The 17,808-nt window shown below is 37.4% G+C and overlaps 2 protein-coding genes and 1 long non-coding RNA gene across 5 annotated transcripts; 2 read left to right on the plus strand and 1 right to left on the minus strand.

Annotated features, from left to right (window-relative positions):
• Positions 1–766: 766 nt before the first annotated feature.
• Positions 767–2,702, plus strand: LOC125229698. Its single transcript, XR_007177441.1, has 2 exons — positions 767–1,356; positions 2,111–2,702. It is a non-coding gene; the product is annotated as an uncharacterized LOC125229698 (long non-coding RNA).
• On the minus strand, positions 2,694–11,973 carry LOC125229697 (protein D2-like). Of its 3 annotated transcripts, XM_048134602.1 has the most exons (5): positions 11,708–11,973; positions 11,041–11,133; positions 10,903–10,957; positions 9,090–9,283; positions 3,603–3,739 (listed from the first exon to the last, which is right to left on the minus strand). In XM_048134602.1, the coding sequence occupies exons 1-4, from the start codon at positions 11,930–11,932 to the stop codon at positions 9,090–9,092; spliced, it is 567 nt and encodes a 188-aa protein (XP_047990559.1). In that variant the 5' UTR covers positions 11,933–11,973; the 3' UTR covers positions 3,603–3,739. The 3 variants fall into 3 exon arrangements, with proteins under 3 accessions (XP_047990558.1, XP_047990556.1, XP_047990559.1); XM_048134601.1 differs by lacking the exons at positions 10,903–10,957; positions 11,041–11,133; positions 11,708–11,973 and having other exon boundaries at positions 2,694–3,739; positions 9,090–9,225; XM_048134599.1 differs by lacking the exons at positions 9,090–9,283; positions 10,903–10,957; positions 11,041–11,133; positions 11,708–11,973 and adding an exon at positions 3,812–4,002 and having other exon boundaries at positions 2,694–3,739.
• LOC125229695 (protein HBS1) lies at positions 4,630–7,630 on the plus strand. Its single transcript, XM_048134597.1, has 2 exons — positions 4,630–4,945; positions 5,041–7,630. Exon 2 carries the CDS (start codon positions 5,110–5,112, stop codon positions 7,132–7,134), a length of 2,025 nt encoding a protein of 674 aa, XP_047990554.1. The 5' UTR covers positions 4,630–4,945; positions 5,041–5,109; the 3' UTR covers positions 7,135–7,630.
• Positions 11,974–17,808: the final 5,835 nt, after the last annotated feature.

The following is a 17,808-nucleotide window of genomic DNA, read 5'->3' on the forward strand; positions in this document are numbered from 1 at the left end:
CATAATTGAAATAAGTCGTGGCGATCCCATTCATCGTTTGTATATTTTATTATTGTTTGCACTTATAAATCTGGTCAATTTTATTGTCTTAATGTGCTCCGTCTAGTAGTTGAGTTAGTCTGTTTCAAAGATTCATATACTTACTTACTTACATTTCTAGCAGTTTATTACAGTTCTAAAATGTGTCAAATATAAAAAGTAGTTCATACATGTAACTAAGGTATTCATTTGTAAACAAGTCATTTCAGATCATGAATGGTCAGACGCAGATAAAGTGTCTCCTATATATAATTACTAATGCCCACTTGCACCAACCACTGGTTAGTGGGCTGTTACTCAGGGTTAGTCAAATTCCATATAAAATGGTGGATTAACCCTCCATTTTCGTTGGTGCAAGTGGCCCTAAGAGGTGTACCGGACTATTGCGGATAAGGTGCTGGGGCGTAAGATGGTCCGGTTGTTAAGCTTTCAAAATTCCATGCGTTTGTAAGTGTGCATGAGCTTAAATTATCTGTCCACGTTCGTTATTAATAAGACCATAATCAAAACTGCAAGTTTATGTTAAAAATCAGAAAATAAAGATCATGTTGGGCCTTGGGCCATCTGAGGCGCTGGTACCAGGTACATTCTCTTTATCATTACATTTTCGGTAATGCATAAGGTGCATTAGGGTAATTCCGAAAGGGGATGATATGATGGAAATAATTGTGATTTTTATGCGACTTTCGGCATTACCCTAATGCTAGGTGCATTGATTGATGTTGATTATCTTCTGTTGATTCACCTCCTTTTTCGAACACTCACTTACGTGTATTTCTTTGGCACACATTGCACCCAAACGACTTGACGAGGCAGCTGTCTGACCGTCGACGATTAACGAAAGACTACGATACTATTTTTTTCAGTCGGAAAATATTTAATGATTATCGTGCATACACCATGTGCCTTTTTTGAGCGCAATAATAGCCTAAAGTAAGTCGTTTGCTCGCCGCCGGTCAGACTTGAGCCTAAACATGTGACGTTTCATGTGATCCTTGTATTCGTTTTAGTTGTAGAACACCTAGGTCTAAGTAAAATATTAGATGAATTTATTGGAATTGAATCTGTTAATACTAGTTTCATAATATCAGCAGCACAGTTACACAGGTCCGAGTGATCTTTATCAAAGAGCTTGTAGCATAAAAACTTTACATTTTTGTAATCTTCTTTCATCAAATTGTGTTGCAGCACTGTGAACCAAACTCATTTCTTAGTAGGATTTACTTTTTCAAACATGTAGTACCTAAACGTTTATGTACTTCTTAAGATTCATAACCCTTTGAATACTTGGCATTATAAACTAAAATGTTACACATAGTAGGCATAGCTGGGCATTAACTCGTTAATCGTTAATTAACGAAGTTAACATTTCGATTAACGGATTAACTTGAAAAAATGTTAACGGACTCGTTAACTTCCGTTAAATTTTTCCGAGTCCGTTAATCTAGTAGGGCACAGGCGCCAACTGCGCTGCGAAAAACACGATCTGAACGCTACTATAAAAGCCCGAAGTACGGCAAATCCTATGATTTGCCGGTAAATCTTAGGTTTAACCGATGTCGATTGCTAAAAGTCCGAAATATTACCTAAAAAAGTATTCTTCACGTGGATTTGCTTTTACTAACTTTGATTCGGTGAATCCTAAGCTTTACCATGGCGACTGTTGTAGTGATAGGGCAGCAAATTCGAGCCATTTACGACCACATTCGCTTCCCTAGCCTCTACCGCCCAAAGTGCCACAACAGTCCCGTCACCGCCAGCATCTCTCCTGACACAGCTCTTGGCAGTAGCTCAGGCGATCACTGCCTTCCACGTGCAGCCTAGAGTTCAATAGGCTAGCTGTACTTCGGCCTTTTACAGAAATATAATACGTTATAGTGGATACTGATGCAACTAAATATTTAAAGAAAAGTTCATTTTTTTCACATGTTAACGGATTAACGATTAACTTTAACTCACGTTAAATTTGTCGAAATGTATCGCTTTAACGATTAACAAAGTTAACTTTTTTAGTAACGGATTAGCGATTAACGAAGTTAACTATTTGATTAACGGTGCCCAGCTATGATAGTAGGCCTAGGTCACGAGCGCAACTATAGTGGAAATCTTACTTGAAAGTGTGGAGGTTACTTATACAATGTATGGTCAACCAATTTGCATCCTATTTCACTTTAGAACCCTGTCTCATTGAATCCGTGCTTCGTTTGCAATAGAAATCACTTTGATGTTTACTGTGAAAAGGTTTTATGGTGGCCTAGGACTCAAATTGGTGAACTATACACCACAGAACTTATAAGTGTTTTTAGCTCTGTGGGCATGGCTAGTAATGTCCCCTTTAGGTGATCTTGGCGTTCAAAAGGTTAATATTAAAGTTAATTTAAGTGACCATATGTATGTAATAACAATATTTCAACTAGAATAAAATAACAATAATGTGTAATGTTGTAGTGCTGATAGTGTTTGCTGTAATATTCCATGTTACCAAAAATATAAAATTGTTGTTAGTTTAATTGATTGTTAATGTATGTATAGATTTCTTTTAGGTGTAAGATATAGTTATTCCTGGTTGAGAAATTGGGAAGTTTATTTTTACATGTAAAACAAGAGTACGATTTTATTTTTGTGTAAGACCAATATGCAATAATACATATCTATATAAGAAACTGGAGTTTTATTTCTATAAATAATTTCACCAATAAAACTATCAATGAACACAAAACAATTTTCTAATTTTATTATTGACAGTCACCCAATATATTTTCATATTCTCTAGGGCAGGACAGATGCTTTCATAAAACTTAGTGGCTGCACAATTTTTCTTGGGATCCAGTAGACTAGTAACCAGGGTTCAATTACCATGCAATTAGCTAGCAACTGGCTAAAATTAACTTTCCTCCATGTTGTCAATCACATTCCCTATGTCAATGAATATTTGTTTTAAGTGCTAATTTCGCAAAGCTGTTAAGTCAAAGGTAGGGTCAACTGGGCCTGCTGATGTGGTTGGTACAGGTATAACAGGCACTCTCTGTGCTGATTCCATCGGCAAACTCTCAGTCCCCATGCTTAAGGTGGAGAAGTTTTGATGAAAGTCACTTGAAGGGAGGTTCAGGTACCTCACTCTCTCTTTTTCTAAATAATTCACCCTCTCTTTTAATGTGACATTCTCATCTTTTAGGACTTCCACTTGCAGTACTAATTGTTCGACTAGAGAATGCAGATTTTGACTCAGTATTCGTAATTCTTCTATGACTGTTTCATGTGTCTTCTCTGTCTTAAAACCATCTGTAACATCCCCAGTAGGGAGTATTTTGTCTCTTATTAGCCTTTGTTCTACAGGGCTATCATTTGCATTAGATAAAAAGTGTAATAGAGAGTCTGTTTCATTTATAGCTCTGAAAATTGCAACTTGCAGCTTTGCATACTCATGACCCTGAAGATTTGAGAATGGATCCTTGCCAAGGCATTTGATAGTGTCCATCGCCTTTTTGACGCGCGCGTATTGATCTTTCTTGATTTTAATAAGGTCTTTTTGTTTGAGGTGATAGCTGTGTTGAAGTGTTATGGACTCCAATGCTACTGAAGACGTCGTAGATTTCATAGCGTCAAGCAACAATTCAGCAGCATTGTGATGGCACTGCATCGCTTCATCATATCGATTGTTTATTAGATGAGCTTCAGCACGACGATGTTGTTGATGTGCCTAAAATAAAACAGTAGTCTTAGAAAAATCGACGTTAGAAAATGTATGCAGAAAATATAAACGCGTAGTTACCAAATTAAGGGGATGAGACTCCATTGTTCACCCTTCCTAGACAAAAGCTAATGAAGATTATTCAATTCCGTTTTTAGTAGTACACATTTCAAATAAACTTTAAACGTTTACTTGGTTTTTATTGTGATTTGAAAAATGTTCTCTCAATAACAAAGATTGTTTCCGTCTCGTGTCACTTTCCATTTTCCAATTATGTCAATGTCAAACAAATGCGCGTTCCAAACCCACCATTCAACTTATTTAAGCTAGGAACATACTTCGCGGACGTCCGTCGTAAATCGACCGCGGACGGGAATCTGGACAATGGAAATACACATAAAGCTAGGAACACACTACGCGGACGTCCGTCGTAAATCGACCGCGACCGCGACCGATCAGTGTGCACGGAACAAAACATCCAGCGAGCCAGATTTCGATCGGACGTCCATGCGCTCAAGGCCACGTCCACGTCCGTCGACCGATAGTTTGCACGGCTATGTGTAATTTCATTGTCCAGATTCCCGTCCGCGGTCGATTTACGACGGACGTCCGCGTAGTATGTTCCTAGCTTAACCGTGCAAACTATCGGTCAACGGACGTGGACGTGGCCTTGAGCGCATGGACGTCCGATCGAAATCTGGCTCGCTGGATGTTTTGTTCCGTGCACACTGATCGGTCGCGGTCGCGGTCGATTTACGACGGACGTCCGCGTAGTATGTTCCTAGCTTTATGTGATCGAGTAAATGTAATGGGTCTAACACACCACCGGACCATCCTGAGGTCATCGATAAGTTATAGCGAAAAAAATGTAATCTCTTTCTTTAGGGTCACGTTAGGACTATACAGTATACAGCCAAATTAATATGATTAAGAAAATCAATCCATAATACAATTAATATTTATTTTATCCAGCAGAAAAAATACGCATGTATAAAACTACCTTTAGCAGCCTTCGTTGTAGTGTTTCGTGTATACCCCGTGTGCACCCGTGTGTCGTATCGAGTCGAAATGTAAATGTCAACTTGAATGAATATTGTCCAAAGTGTCAAAGAATATTACACGCATTGTGTAAATGTGGTTAAAATTTGCAATATCAAGAAATATCACAAGATGTTTCCGACTACGTAGGCTTCGTTACCTAAATTAATCTCTCCGGTAAGTCTTTACATACGATACACAACCATTAATGAATACATTTTTACTGTACATATCTCTATATTCAGGCCATAAATTGATGTTTTTGTTTTTAGGAAACCTATGGAGTAAAAATAACAAACATGAGGTGTCGTTAACTAATATTCCAGAATTAAAAAGAGACAATGGCGCGCCATAGAAACTTTAGAAATAGGAGTTATTCCTACGACTACGATGACGACGAATTTTACGGGCATTCAGTGGAGGAAGACAGCTGTTTGTCGCCGAATGATTCTGCACAGTTCTTGTACGATCGCTCCCGGAATCAGCAAGCTATATCTCACTTTCTAGAAAGTCATGCCAACATTGAGGAGGAAACTGAAGGTGAGGCAGATACCTCGCGGCCGTCGCTCGAGCGCAGCGAGTCACTTGACATTCGCTCTTTAAATCTCTCTGAGCTCGACGAAGCCAAACTTATGTCATGCTTAGATGAGCTGCGAAATGTCTTGGCTGATACAGTACCAGAGAACATTCTCATGGAAGCTGCATTAAAGCACAATTTTGATTGTAGTGTAGCCCTTGATAGTATTTTGAATGCTAAAAAGTGTGAACAAGCACCCAAAGTAAAGGACACTCCTAAACCAGTGATTACTGTCAATATTCCCAAGGCTGCTGTCATTTCCACAATAGATGCACCAAAAGTAATAACCACAAATCTGGAGCCTAAGTCTTCAAGTGCTATAAAGGGATTTAATGTAGAACAAGAGAAAACTACAAGCCAGCCTCAAACACCTCGAGATCAATCACCCGCAGGAGTGAGAACTTTGAAGAGTGATGTACCCGATGAAAATAAAAGCTTAGGAAAATTAAAAGAAAACAAAATTGATCCTAATGTTTTGTATTCAAATGAAAGAGGTGCTGATAAAGATCATCTGTACATAGTAGTAATTGGTCATGTTGATGCGGGTAAATCAACTCTCATGGGACGCTTACTCTGTGACCTGGGTGAAGTCAGTCAGAGAACCTTACACAAATATGAACAGGAGAGTAAAAAGATAGGGAAGCAAAGTTTCATGTATGCTTGGGTGCTCGATGAAACTGGCGAGGAAAGAAACAGAGGCATCACAATGGATGTTGGCCGAGCACAATTTGAAACTAAAACCAAAAGAATTGTGATTTTGGATGCTCCAGGCCATGCAGATTTCATCCCAAATATGATAACTGGTGCGGGGCAAGCTGATGTTGCCATGCTAGTTGTTGATGCAACTCGGGGTGAGTTTGAATCTGGGTTTGACCTTGGGGGTCAAACTCGTGAGCATGCCTTACTTGTGAGATCCCTCGGAGTCAGTCAGCTGGCTGTTGCTGTAAATAAACTTGATACTACTAACTGGTCACAGGAGAGGTTTAATGAAATTTCAAAGAAACTTAAAGCATTTTTAAAACAGGCTGGATTTAAGGATTCTGATGTAACCTATGTTCCATGCTCAGGACTAACAGGCGAAAACTTGATTAAACCATCAACTGAACCAGAGTTGCTAAAATGGTATAATGGCCCTTGTCTATTAGATGTAATTGACAAATTTAATGTCCCAGAGAGGCCTGTATCTAAACCCCTGCGCATGTCTATCAATGATATATTCAAAGGGACTGGCTCAGGTTTTTGTGTAGCTGGGCGGATCGAAAATGGTATACTTAACAAGGGTGATAAGGTTATGGTATGTCCCACAAAAGAAGTTGCCGAAGTGAAGAGTTTGGCTATCAATGACGTACCAAACAATGTAGCTTTTGCTGGTGACCAAGTTAGTGTCACGTTGTCTGGGATAGATATTCAAAATGTTGCAGCTGGGTATATATTGAGTGATCCAATCCAACAGGTGCCGATAGCCAGTCGTTTTGAGGCAAGACTTGTAGTTTTCAATGTGAAAGCTCCTATAACTAAGGGATACCCTGTGCTTTTACACCATCAGTCTTTGGTAGAGTCTGCTCATATTGTAAAACTGAAGGCTCTTTTGAATAAAAGTACAGGAGAAGTGATTAAGAAAAAGCCTCGTTGTTTGGGGAATAACTCGGTGGCGATAGTGGATATAGAAGTGAGCAAGCCCATTAGTATAGAGCGCTATAAAGACGTGAAGGAGCTGGGGCGGGTGATGCTGCGCGTCGCCGGCGTCACCGTGGCCGCCGGCCTTGTTACTGATGTATTTAATATATAAAAAGTTACAAACTTTCAAATGGGGTGACTTGTAGTAATACCTTGATTGTTTTTAAATTATTATAATAACATAATTATTCTTGGGTAGCTAAACTGTTTGAAATTTAAAGTACCTGTAGTTCACATTAAAGTGTTATAGTTGCCTCCTTTTCAAAGTCACCCCATTTTACTGTACCTATCTTATTATAACACTGTGCTTAAATTAATTTTATTACAATTTTATGCTAATTTTTAAATTGTTAGCTTACACCACAAACAATTAAAAAACGTGAATACACCTAAGGAATTTTTAACTATTGTATTCAATTGATTTATGGGTTCCTTTGTCTCAATAATAATTTTACTGGTGATATCTGTCAGTAATCGGTTTGTGGTGCTGTTGACATTGCTGTTGATATCACCTTTTCAGAACTTGTTAGCTCACTGACATACAATTTGTGTAAATATTATGTTTAAAAAATATATAAACTTTAATTTTAAAATCCCCCTTTTTTACTTTCTCTTCGTTCTTTATGAAATACATATGATTGTTCGGAAAGTGAAGAGTCGTGAAATGCATCCTGGGGTGATGGGGTCCAACCGTGGGGTCCAATTTGTCCAATACATTCCATGACTCTTCACTTTCCGAACAGACTATACATACCTACTATACCCGTCCTTAGACGCATACAGGATACAGGACAGGTGTATACTGCACTTTATGGGCTGACAGTATGTCAAGCAGAATGCCTGTCAAACATTTGTATGGAAATAGTATTTATTTTCCGCAAGTTACACAACTTTGGAGTAAGCAAATGAATTAAACGGTTCATAAATGTTTTTAAATAAAACAATCCACTATGATACGAGAAAGGATTTGATATGTCAAATCCAAAATTCGTAAAAGAATGGACTAGACTAAAGGACAAGATTTTAAGAACTCCTCAAGAATCTGTTGCAAAAAAGGTACTTGCGTACAAATTGTATTTAAGACCAATCCTTGTACTCAGTTGGCTTGAAAACAATAACAGAGACCTAAAATCATTAGAAGTGCAAGCTCTTAAGGATATATTTGGTAATCTTAGAGAGACAAGATTGTATGAAAAGTTTACAGATTGCGATGTTACAAGTTTTGTAGACGTTCAGCAAATCAGGTGGAGTAGCGGTGCAGAAAGGCGTCCGCCGTTTGTGGTTGATTTGTTGAAGAATTTCTCTAGATATCCAACTCAGTATTTTAAAAGTACTACGCAAGTTAATAACTTTATTAGTTCTACAAATAGAAGTAAGAGAAAATGTAAATGCAATTCAGAAGCGAAAGCTGGTACGTCCAAGAACAAAACTACCAAAAACAAAAAATCAAATTACAGAGGTACTCAGGGTAGATGTAAAGATGCAAGTATTTTAAACAGTCCGTATTCGGACAGACCTGAAGCGAGTACATCAACAGGAATAAATAGAAAAAGAAATATGCCAATTTCTAGCACTTCCATCTTTATTTCTACAGACACGAGTGATGATTCTTCAGGATGATGTAGTTAGTTTGTAAGAGGAGTGATGAGGTGGATCTGTGACTGTGACTTAAATCGTGACGTTGTTCTAATGTGTAAAGTTTTAAAAAGAGAAGAAGCTTTTGTAAACAATCAAATGATTACTGAAACGTTTCTTGATATTATAAAATTTTATTTTATAACAATTGTCATGTATATTGGCATCTAACTGCTTCCAAAAGTTGCAAAGGCAACTTCTAAAAGTTGGGAGGATAGTACTTACCCTTGCCACAATTATGACACGTGTCCAGCACATCTCACCCTGTCATGGTATAGTTATGTTGATTAGTTCGAGACAAAGCAGGATGTGCTAGACGTGCTGTTTTTTTCGTTTCGATAGTTTTTTAGAGCTATATTATAATTATACAAAATTTTGATAATCAAATTTGGCGCCACCTAGAACTGTACAAAGAATTACTATTAGCGCCACCTAGTATTGCACGCGGAACTGCGTCGCCGCGACCGGACCGCAGAGGTTCTTGCCGCGCATCCAATCAGAGATGGAGAACCGGTGGCGACTCAGGCCGGCGTGCGGGAGGAAGTTGTTGCCGTCGGCTTGCTCGTACAGCAGCGTCATGTAGCGGTGCGGGCCCGTGCTGACAGGTGGCGCTGGCAGTCTGTAAGCTATATAAAACACGAATCAAATAATCTTCTCAAAATCTTTGAGTAATTATGTTAACTAGAGAGGGCACCTCAACTTGATTTTGTGTAACAACACTTAGAGCTGATCAGCACAAACGCGCTTAGTCTGTGCCGAACGGCTGTGGTAGATTGACGTATCGCAATGAAAAATATTTCGTCTAAATAATGCCGTCATGTGTAGTGAGGTACTGTACAAACTCAGGAAAATGTAACAAAAGCCAAGGAGTGACTTTTCATACGTAGGTTTACTGCATTTTTGTTTAAACACGCTTACTTTTTAAAAAATGTATCAATATAAACTCATGCCGAAGCGCCATGTTGCGGCGGCCATGTTTCGTTGAAACCAAAGAGTAAAAAATGCAACAAAAGCAGACGTGACAATATCGCAAGTTAGTTCAAGTTTCCTATCATACATTAAATTATATACATTTATCGACGCAAAAAAGGTTATTTAATTATTATTGTCAGAATTGCAGTTTTCCGACATGTCGGTCTATAACAGATTCTCAATACGCGTGTCGAATTTCATGTGAGTATGTAAATGTAAGTGCAGTACCTAACATGCCTGAATGAATTTGGGTAGGTAGACGGTCAAGCAAATTATGAGAGTATAAAAACGCGCAAAATTCAAATTTTATATGGGACGATAAACCCGCGCCCATACATACATGGATGTAGATAAAGTTATGTGTGCGACTATACATAATTAGGCATTAAAACACTCATGTTATCTTATTAACACAACAAAAACAACACTTATGTTTTAATGCCTACCATTATGCAAATGTCACATAAATAACTAATATCCAGTTGCGGCTACGTGTACACATGTACGCTCAGTCCGTATGCAGCTTTAAGAAATGTGGGCATTTAAAAAAATTGGGACTCACAGAGTTGTTAAAAAAAAGTTAAATCGCTGTCAGTTTTGCAACGATAATTAAGCATGGAATTTCAATAAAAACATCGTGAATTATACTAAGCTATAATCTAAATTTAGAACGTGAAAAAAGTTTTAAATACAGATTTCAAGCTTGATTATCATTACAAAACTAACAGCGATTTATGTTTTTTGTTAACAACTCACGCTAATTGAGTCATAAATTTAAAAAATGCCCATGTAAACCCATGTCACTTCTATACTACGACTTCTAATCTATGCACTCTATGCAGGGCTCATCATCGCGACCGAAAGGTCGTAAGCGCCGAGTAAAATCGTAGCGCTTGCGACGTTACGGAAGCAGGCCATTGGTTCACACCCCGCCCCCTCGCCCCGCCTTCAGCTTACAGGCTGTGACACGTTCGTTGTTTGCTATAGCTCCTCTATACGAAGTAATAATTACTCAATGCTCAAAATAGGGGTGATAACTTGATAAGGGTTCAAATTGAATAGTCTTATTTTCCTAAATTCACTGCTTATGGTCTGAGATAAACTTCCTTTAGATAGGTAAACTTTTTGTATAATTAGTATTAGGGTAGGCGTAAAGTGGTAAAGGTAACAACTAAACACAAGATCTATAGAAGTTACTAAACTATTTCGAGAATTATAACTAAGTATACCTGTAGGTACTTAGTTAAAATTTTCGAATTTTTTTGTTACTTACGGCGGTAATCGACTCCATTGGTTTTACTGCCCTCCTTAGCTTTTAAAGCCGAGCCCTGTCAAAGAAAAACTATTAGTTGAAAACTACCGTAAGAAATATTTACTATACACAGATGAGTAACTCTGTGATATGACTTACTGGAACGTTGAATTTCAACATGTGAAGGAAAAACTCTCCGTCCAACTGCGGTGGAGCATCTGGGTCCACCATAAAGATAGTGTAGTACTTTTTCTGCAAACATACATAATTACGCAGGTAAATATGTAAACACTGTCAAGGATCTTGTTTGTTTAAAAGGCCGCTTGTTCAAAAGGTAAGTACCTACTAGACTTAATCTTAACATTCTGAGATTACATTTTACACAGATTTCATTTTTAGGTACTTTTAGGAGTGTTTCCCTCAAGTTGGTGTGTTGAACGTTTTAATTTTTCACTTGGGAGCAAAGTTTGTCTTGTGCCTTGAAACCCCCACAAAGCTCAAATTTTCACAACGGTCTTGGTTCATTTCTTCACGCATCACGCATAGGAACATTAGGAACAAGTTAATCGGTTCAGTAGTATCGGAGAAAATTGGCTGTGACAGACAGACGCCCGAGTGATATTATAAGGGTTCCGTTTTTCCATTTTGAGGTAAGTACGCTAAAAAGGGTTAAACTAAACAACGACTATATTAATGTCCCGTGAAACAAATGACTACTTCGATATAATTACTTAAGCGTTTTTAATTTACTTTGCATGTAAGACTTACATGCAAAGTAAATTAAAAATAAGTACTTATTTAAGAGGTTGTCACACTAGGTACTTACCGAGTCAGCTAAGTCATATTGAAACAGTGGCTCCTCAATAAACACTTGCTTCGGCAGCAGCACGTCACAGTTGTGATCGTCAACTATCGTCCCCCCAACACTGGTGATGTTCAGCCCCGTCAAGTGATCGCATCCTTCCAGTAGACTCTTCACCTCCGTCAGAAAACACTCATCAGACAATCCGTAAACAGAGAACAGGAGCAATAAACCTAGATTACCATTCATAGTGCAAGGTTCAACTAAAAATTGGAAAGGTACTAGAGAAAAGAATGTTGGTATTAGGACGTCCTGTTATGGAAACTTGCATAAACTAAGCGGCTACGTTGGTGATAAGGGGTGTAAACAATCCTTTTTACAACAACTCAAAGTATTAGGGTACAGTCCAAAGCAGACGTTGATTTGTAAATAGAACCCTTGTTCAAGGGTTCCATGCTAATTTTGTTTAGAGTCAACAAGTCTTACTTTATCAAAGCTACTTAATTATCTACTTAAGTACTTACCTATAATTTTGGTATAGGTAACTATAAGTTCACCAAGAATGTTGTCTCCATATTCAAGTTATATAATTGGGCTACGTCTGTTCGGCACAATTGAAGGTCCAGAGTTCAGACCTTATTTCAATCACGCTGAAACTATTAGGGTGATGCGTATTTATCTTTTGGGTTCTTAAGCTCATTGTTGCGACCTTCATGTCGATAATCATTTAAGTATTTAAGTACTCTTTGGTATTATTCTCTAGGTCGGTGCTGCTCTTTGGTTACTTTTGACACTAGAAACGAACTGTCAGTACATTGCAATGCAACCAAAACGATTTTTGGATTCAAGAGCAAAAGAGTCCATTAGAAAGCAAATGGAATTCCAACGTCAGGATCATTTGTTATCGCCGAGGCAAATGTCGTCAGAAATCTGCCTGCGGGTTCGATGTGCTCGTCGCTGGTGTCACGACCACTGGAGTCTGTTGAGTAACCCAAAATTACCCCAAGAAAACAAATACCAACTTTACAAATGCTTCATCCGACCAATCCTCACTTACGGCTGTGAACTATGGACTTTAGACAGTCGGAACAAGAGAAAGCTCCAAAGATTTGAACTTTCAATCTTTTCGGAAATCTACAAGTCGAAGTACCCTCGCCGACACCCTAAACGATCACGGCCGAATCCTAAGACTGTATTTGCCGATTATAAAGATAAAAGAATTATTGATTATCTTAAAACGGAACGGCCTACGTGGCGTGACATTTGGCGCATTGAACATAGAATTCTGGATAGCATAAAGAGGAGCACCGACAAGTCAAGTAAATCGGTGCGTTATTCCTCGAGCACAAAACGCCAATAATAAAAAAAATAACGCGCTGAAAGAAAATGGTGGGCATATTTGTAGTTTCATACATATGTAGTCTACTGACATGTAACTAAACTAATAATAACGGAACGGAACTTAAAGAGTAAGTACGACCTGTACACGTAAAACTAAGTAAATGTTACTTATAGACTGATTTATAAGTAGTGAATCAATTTTAAATCGTCATAAAATTTTGTGTCCTAGTCCTAGGAATTTGTTTGATTGTCCGTATAGGGGTACCCTTTTATTACGAAAGAATCACGCTCCTCGGGCTATGAAATCAATGAAATGAAATGAATTTACGGCATTTTTATTAGTTCATTTTTCTCTCCGCTTGTAATACATTTATAATCTAATTCTGCTTCATCCATTCACATAAAATAAAACTAATCGTTTGACCTGAGGTTTAAACAGACGTTATAAAAATAAATTGCTTATCTTCGGACCCCTCGGGGTGCCATAATACCGAGTTATTAGTGTGGAGTGGACACAAATTGACCATCCTGTGTAATCGACGTGTCAGGTGACGTAAGCGACTCATCAGCTCTGCACCTCGGGCTAATTGGTCCCCATATGTATACGTATAACTAACTGCAGGTAGATATACGGCATAAGCTTGCAGTTCACTGTCAAATCGACAGTTTAATTAATTTACAAACAGGCAAATACAGCTCATATAGTAAAATCACAGTACACCTACACAATCCACACAGTTTCCATTAATGAATGAATTAATTACTTATATCTGTTGCTCAGAATTATTACTGTATTATATTATATACATAAAGAGATTAAGATAGATTGTAATTGAAAGTAAATGATGTCTATTGTATGTATTAATAATAAATAATCTTGCTAATTATCAAATATTTAATAATTCTATAAATTAATTTGTGAAATGATAATGTGTACCTTCTACCTAGTCTACCTACCTATATTTTTGAAGGTCTTAATATTTGTATTCATTTTTATATTCGGTTGTAATAAAAAACATGTACTTACCTAATACTTATTAAGAAATAAAGGAATCTGAATCTGAATATAAGTAAAGTTGCACGGTATCGGAGGCTAAACGTATTCTTTGCAAATGGTTACTGTCACTTGACTACCATGAAACTGAAAACTTACTTCAATAGGTAATTTAACAATAAATTTAACAATAATTTTAACTATAACCATACTATAAAATAACTTCTGCAAACTGTAATATTTTGGGCAACAGAATCAATGTTTAATAACTGTTCACACTGTACTTTTAATTATATAGTTCAACAGACTTCAATGAAACTGAAAACTTACTTCAATAGGTAATTTAGTAATAACTTAATTATAACCATAGTATAAAATAACTTCTGTAAACTGTAATACTTTAGACAACAGAATCAATGTTTAATCATTGTTTACACTGTACTTTAATTATATAGTTAACTTGTTTTTCTAACTGTCATGACATATAAATGCAATACAGGTCTCCCGCGATACAGGCCGCCTAGCCTAGTGCGGGGACCCCTGGAAACTTGTGTTAACAATAATTAGGATATGCACAAATGGATGTAAATTTTACCTATCTTTTGTAACAAATGACTTTGTGTTTATGTGCAACAATAAACGATTTTTACTTTTTTTTTTTTTTTAAGTAAAATTTTAAATCTATCAGTTTCAAGTTACATGAAAAGATTATTTGCTACCAATTATTAAGGTACAGTTTATAACTTAATGGCTATTTTTTTTAACTTAATTTGGGCTAATTGTCATATCAGATGAATTCGTAGGTAATATAAATCAGCAATTCCCGTCAACTTTGTACAATGACACGTCAGCAAATTTTAATTGATCCTATTTTGTTACCAACATTTAGTAATATAATTCGACTTTCGTAAGATATATACAGGATAATTGTTATAATTAAGAAAATATAGATACTAGAGAACCTTAATGACGAAATAAAACTTAATAAAATCTCAATTCATCAACAAAATCTTGGTAACAAAATAGGAATTAATAAAAACAAATTTAACTTTTCCCTTAATTTTTGTACAAACTTTTCGAGAACTGCTGAAATATTGTATGGACCCATCGCATAAGGCCCGATGGACTGTCAATGTTACTAAATTTAGTTTTTATTATTAGCTATCGAAATAGTTAACTAAAAACGAGTTTCGGTTTAGGAATGAAATACACGGGTCGATTCGGTGCAGCATTCCACGATCTCGTCACAAACAACATCTATATTTACTTTATAATCTCATATAAGGGCAGTTTCACAGAGCGTAGTGTGTATGTAAGCGTCCCTGGCGATAGTGAAAGACTTAAAATAAAAGTACTACCTAATAGAAAATATTATATGAACAACAATTGTCAGGATGGTTACCCGCAGACAAATTCCATCATTTATCCAAAACAACTATAAGTAGCCAAAGGTTTATCGTCAACAGCCTTCGCATGATCCGTACCTTGTTAATACGACACCTACAGTGACCAATCAGCAAAAATTAGACCAATCATTCTCTAAATAAAAACACCAATAAATTATTAAGAGTACATATTGATAAAGGCAAATCCCGATGCCACAGTCAATTTGTACGGCGCCAGACGAGCACTCGACCGATAGCTGAAGTTACTTAACATATTGAAATCTCTGAATGGGTAATTAAACCAACACTTACGGGGCTCATGTCAAAACACCTATCTTTTGTTTCTTTTCTTCGGGCGTCGTAAAATACGGGCACGAGCGGCGTAGGCTGGACTACTGTTCCATTCGCAAGCGAGCTTTCGTCTCAATCTTAGCGCTTCAGGGGCCTAGGCTAAAATGAAAATAGTTTTCATATGACGGTATGAAACACTCTTTATAAGGCGTCAGAACATAATAAATTTCGACTTTGCTGATACTGCGTTACAGCAACGGCAAACCTGCTATGTGCATACATACAAATACATACAATCACGCCTGTATACATAATTTTAGAACTATTTAAACTGGACTTTATCGCGTAAACACTTAGTACGGTGCATTAGGGTAATTCCGAAAGTCGTCTAATTACGAAAGTCGCATAAAATCCCCATTATTTCCATCAAATCCAGATTCTCCTTTCGGAATTATCTGAGCATTTCTGTCATTCGGAGTTACCCTAATGCACTCTACTTACTTTATTAAGTCCCGTTTAGTTCTAAAATTATGAGTGCAAATCGTGTTAGTTTAAATCAATATACGCCTGTATCCCATAAAGGGGTAGGCAGAGCACATGAACTACTCAAGTTTCAGTGCCACTCTTGGCAAAAAAGGGGTTGAAAGAAAAGCTGCCATGTTACTGTAGTTTTTACAGATATTTACAGAGATTTTGTAGCTGTTACAGATATTTGTTCCTGAGTCATGGATGTTTTCTATGTATTATAAGTATTTATATATATTATATATATCGTTGTCTGAGTACCCAAGCCTTCTTGAGCTTACCGTGGACCTCAGTCAATCTGTGTAAGAATGTCCTATAATATTTATTTATTTATTTATTTCCTTAATAGCTGCTGCGGATCAAATGTCTATTTTAAACCAGAAACCAGATTTAAAATTGCAAACGTTCAGTTTAAGAAACACACGCGAATATGTATATGTCTCAATTCTATCTAAATTAACAAACGTTATAAGTACGGTTTGTTCATACAGAAGCTACGGGTGCTCGCTAAGCGATGGCAACACCGGCCCTTGCGCACGCGACGCAGCCTCTCACCTCCGTCCCACGCGCGCAACCTTTCCTAATTTATATAAACAAATTATTTTCTCATCTCATACCAACTACTGGTTTTTTATCGGGTGATTTATGCTTGACTGACACACGAAATAAAAAGCGCTTACGGCTATTCGCTTGCCGCTTTCAGTAAATCATACTTTCATGCAACATTGCCAAAATAATGCCTGCATCGTGTGGACACTTCTGAGAATGCGAGAGGCTCGGGTGGTCCTTCGTTTATAGGTGCTTGCTTTTAAAGTATTACGACGGTTTTCGAACAGAAATATTGGGTGCATTAAAGTATGATACCTACTTAACTGAAATTGCTCTTCGTGGGGAAGAGCGGTGAAAAAGTTGAGTTCATCTTCATATTTTTGCGATTGAAAAATACCAAGCGTAATTTGGATGAGGGTTAATATTCACAGCTTTAAGTATATCTGTAAGGGCCACTTGCACCAACGAAAATGGAGGGTTAACCCACCATTTTATATGTAATTTGACAGATGACAGCCCACTAACCCTGAGTTAAGTGGTTGGTGCAAGTTGGCCTTATATAACTTAATTTTCAGTACAGATGGTCGCTTTTTTACGCACTAGTTCGAGAAGTGGTTCATTACATGCCAGGTCGAAACTTCGGAGGCTCATCTGTACTGAAAAACGTCGTACGATACACGTGCGAAAAAGAAAATTCGTAACTCGTGTCGATTTAAAACACTCCCTTCGGTCGTGTTTTAATTTATCGCCACTCGTTTCGAACTTCCTTTTTTACGCACTTGTATCGTAATGTACTATTTCAGTACAGATGGTGTTTTTTTTACGCACTAGTGCGAGAAGTGGTTCATTATATGCCAGGTCAAAACTTTGGAGGGCCATCTGTACTGAAAAACGTCGTACGATACACGTGCGAAAAGGAAATTCGTAACTCGTGTCGATTTATAAACTGTTTGTCCCTTTCTATCACACCAATACGTCGGAAAGGGACAAACGAACTTTATCGGCTTGATAACTTTAGAGTACGTTTATGAATATTAGGG

This window comes from Leguminivora glycinivorella, chromosome 9, assembly GCF_023078275.1.
Source record: "Leguminivora glycinivorella isolate SPB_JAAS2020 chromosome 9, LegGlyc_1.1, whole genome shotgun sequence".
Classification (NCBI taxonomy): domain Eukaryota; kingdom Metazoa; phylum Arthropoda; class Insecta; order Lepidoptera; family Tortricidae; genus Leguminivora; species Leguminivora glycinivorella.

Excerpts from the sequence above, each read along its gene's own strand:
- LOC125229697 (XM_048134599.1), bottom strand. The coding sequence starts at position 3,835 with ATGGAGTCTCATCCCCTTAATTTG. Across the intron at positions 3,740-3,811 it reads AGTCTCATCCCCTTAATTTG|GCACATCAACAACATCGTCG; the intron begins GTAACTACGCGT and ends GTTTTATTTTAG.
- LOC125229695 (XM_048134597.1), top strand. The coding sequence starts at position 5,110 with ATGGCGCGCCATAGAAACTTTAGAAATAGGAGTTATTCCTACGACTAC.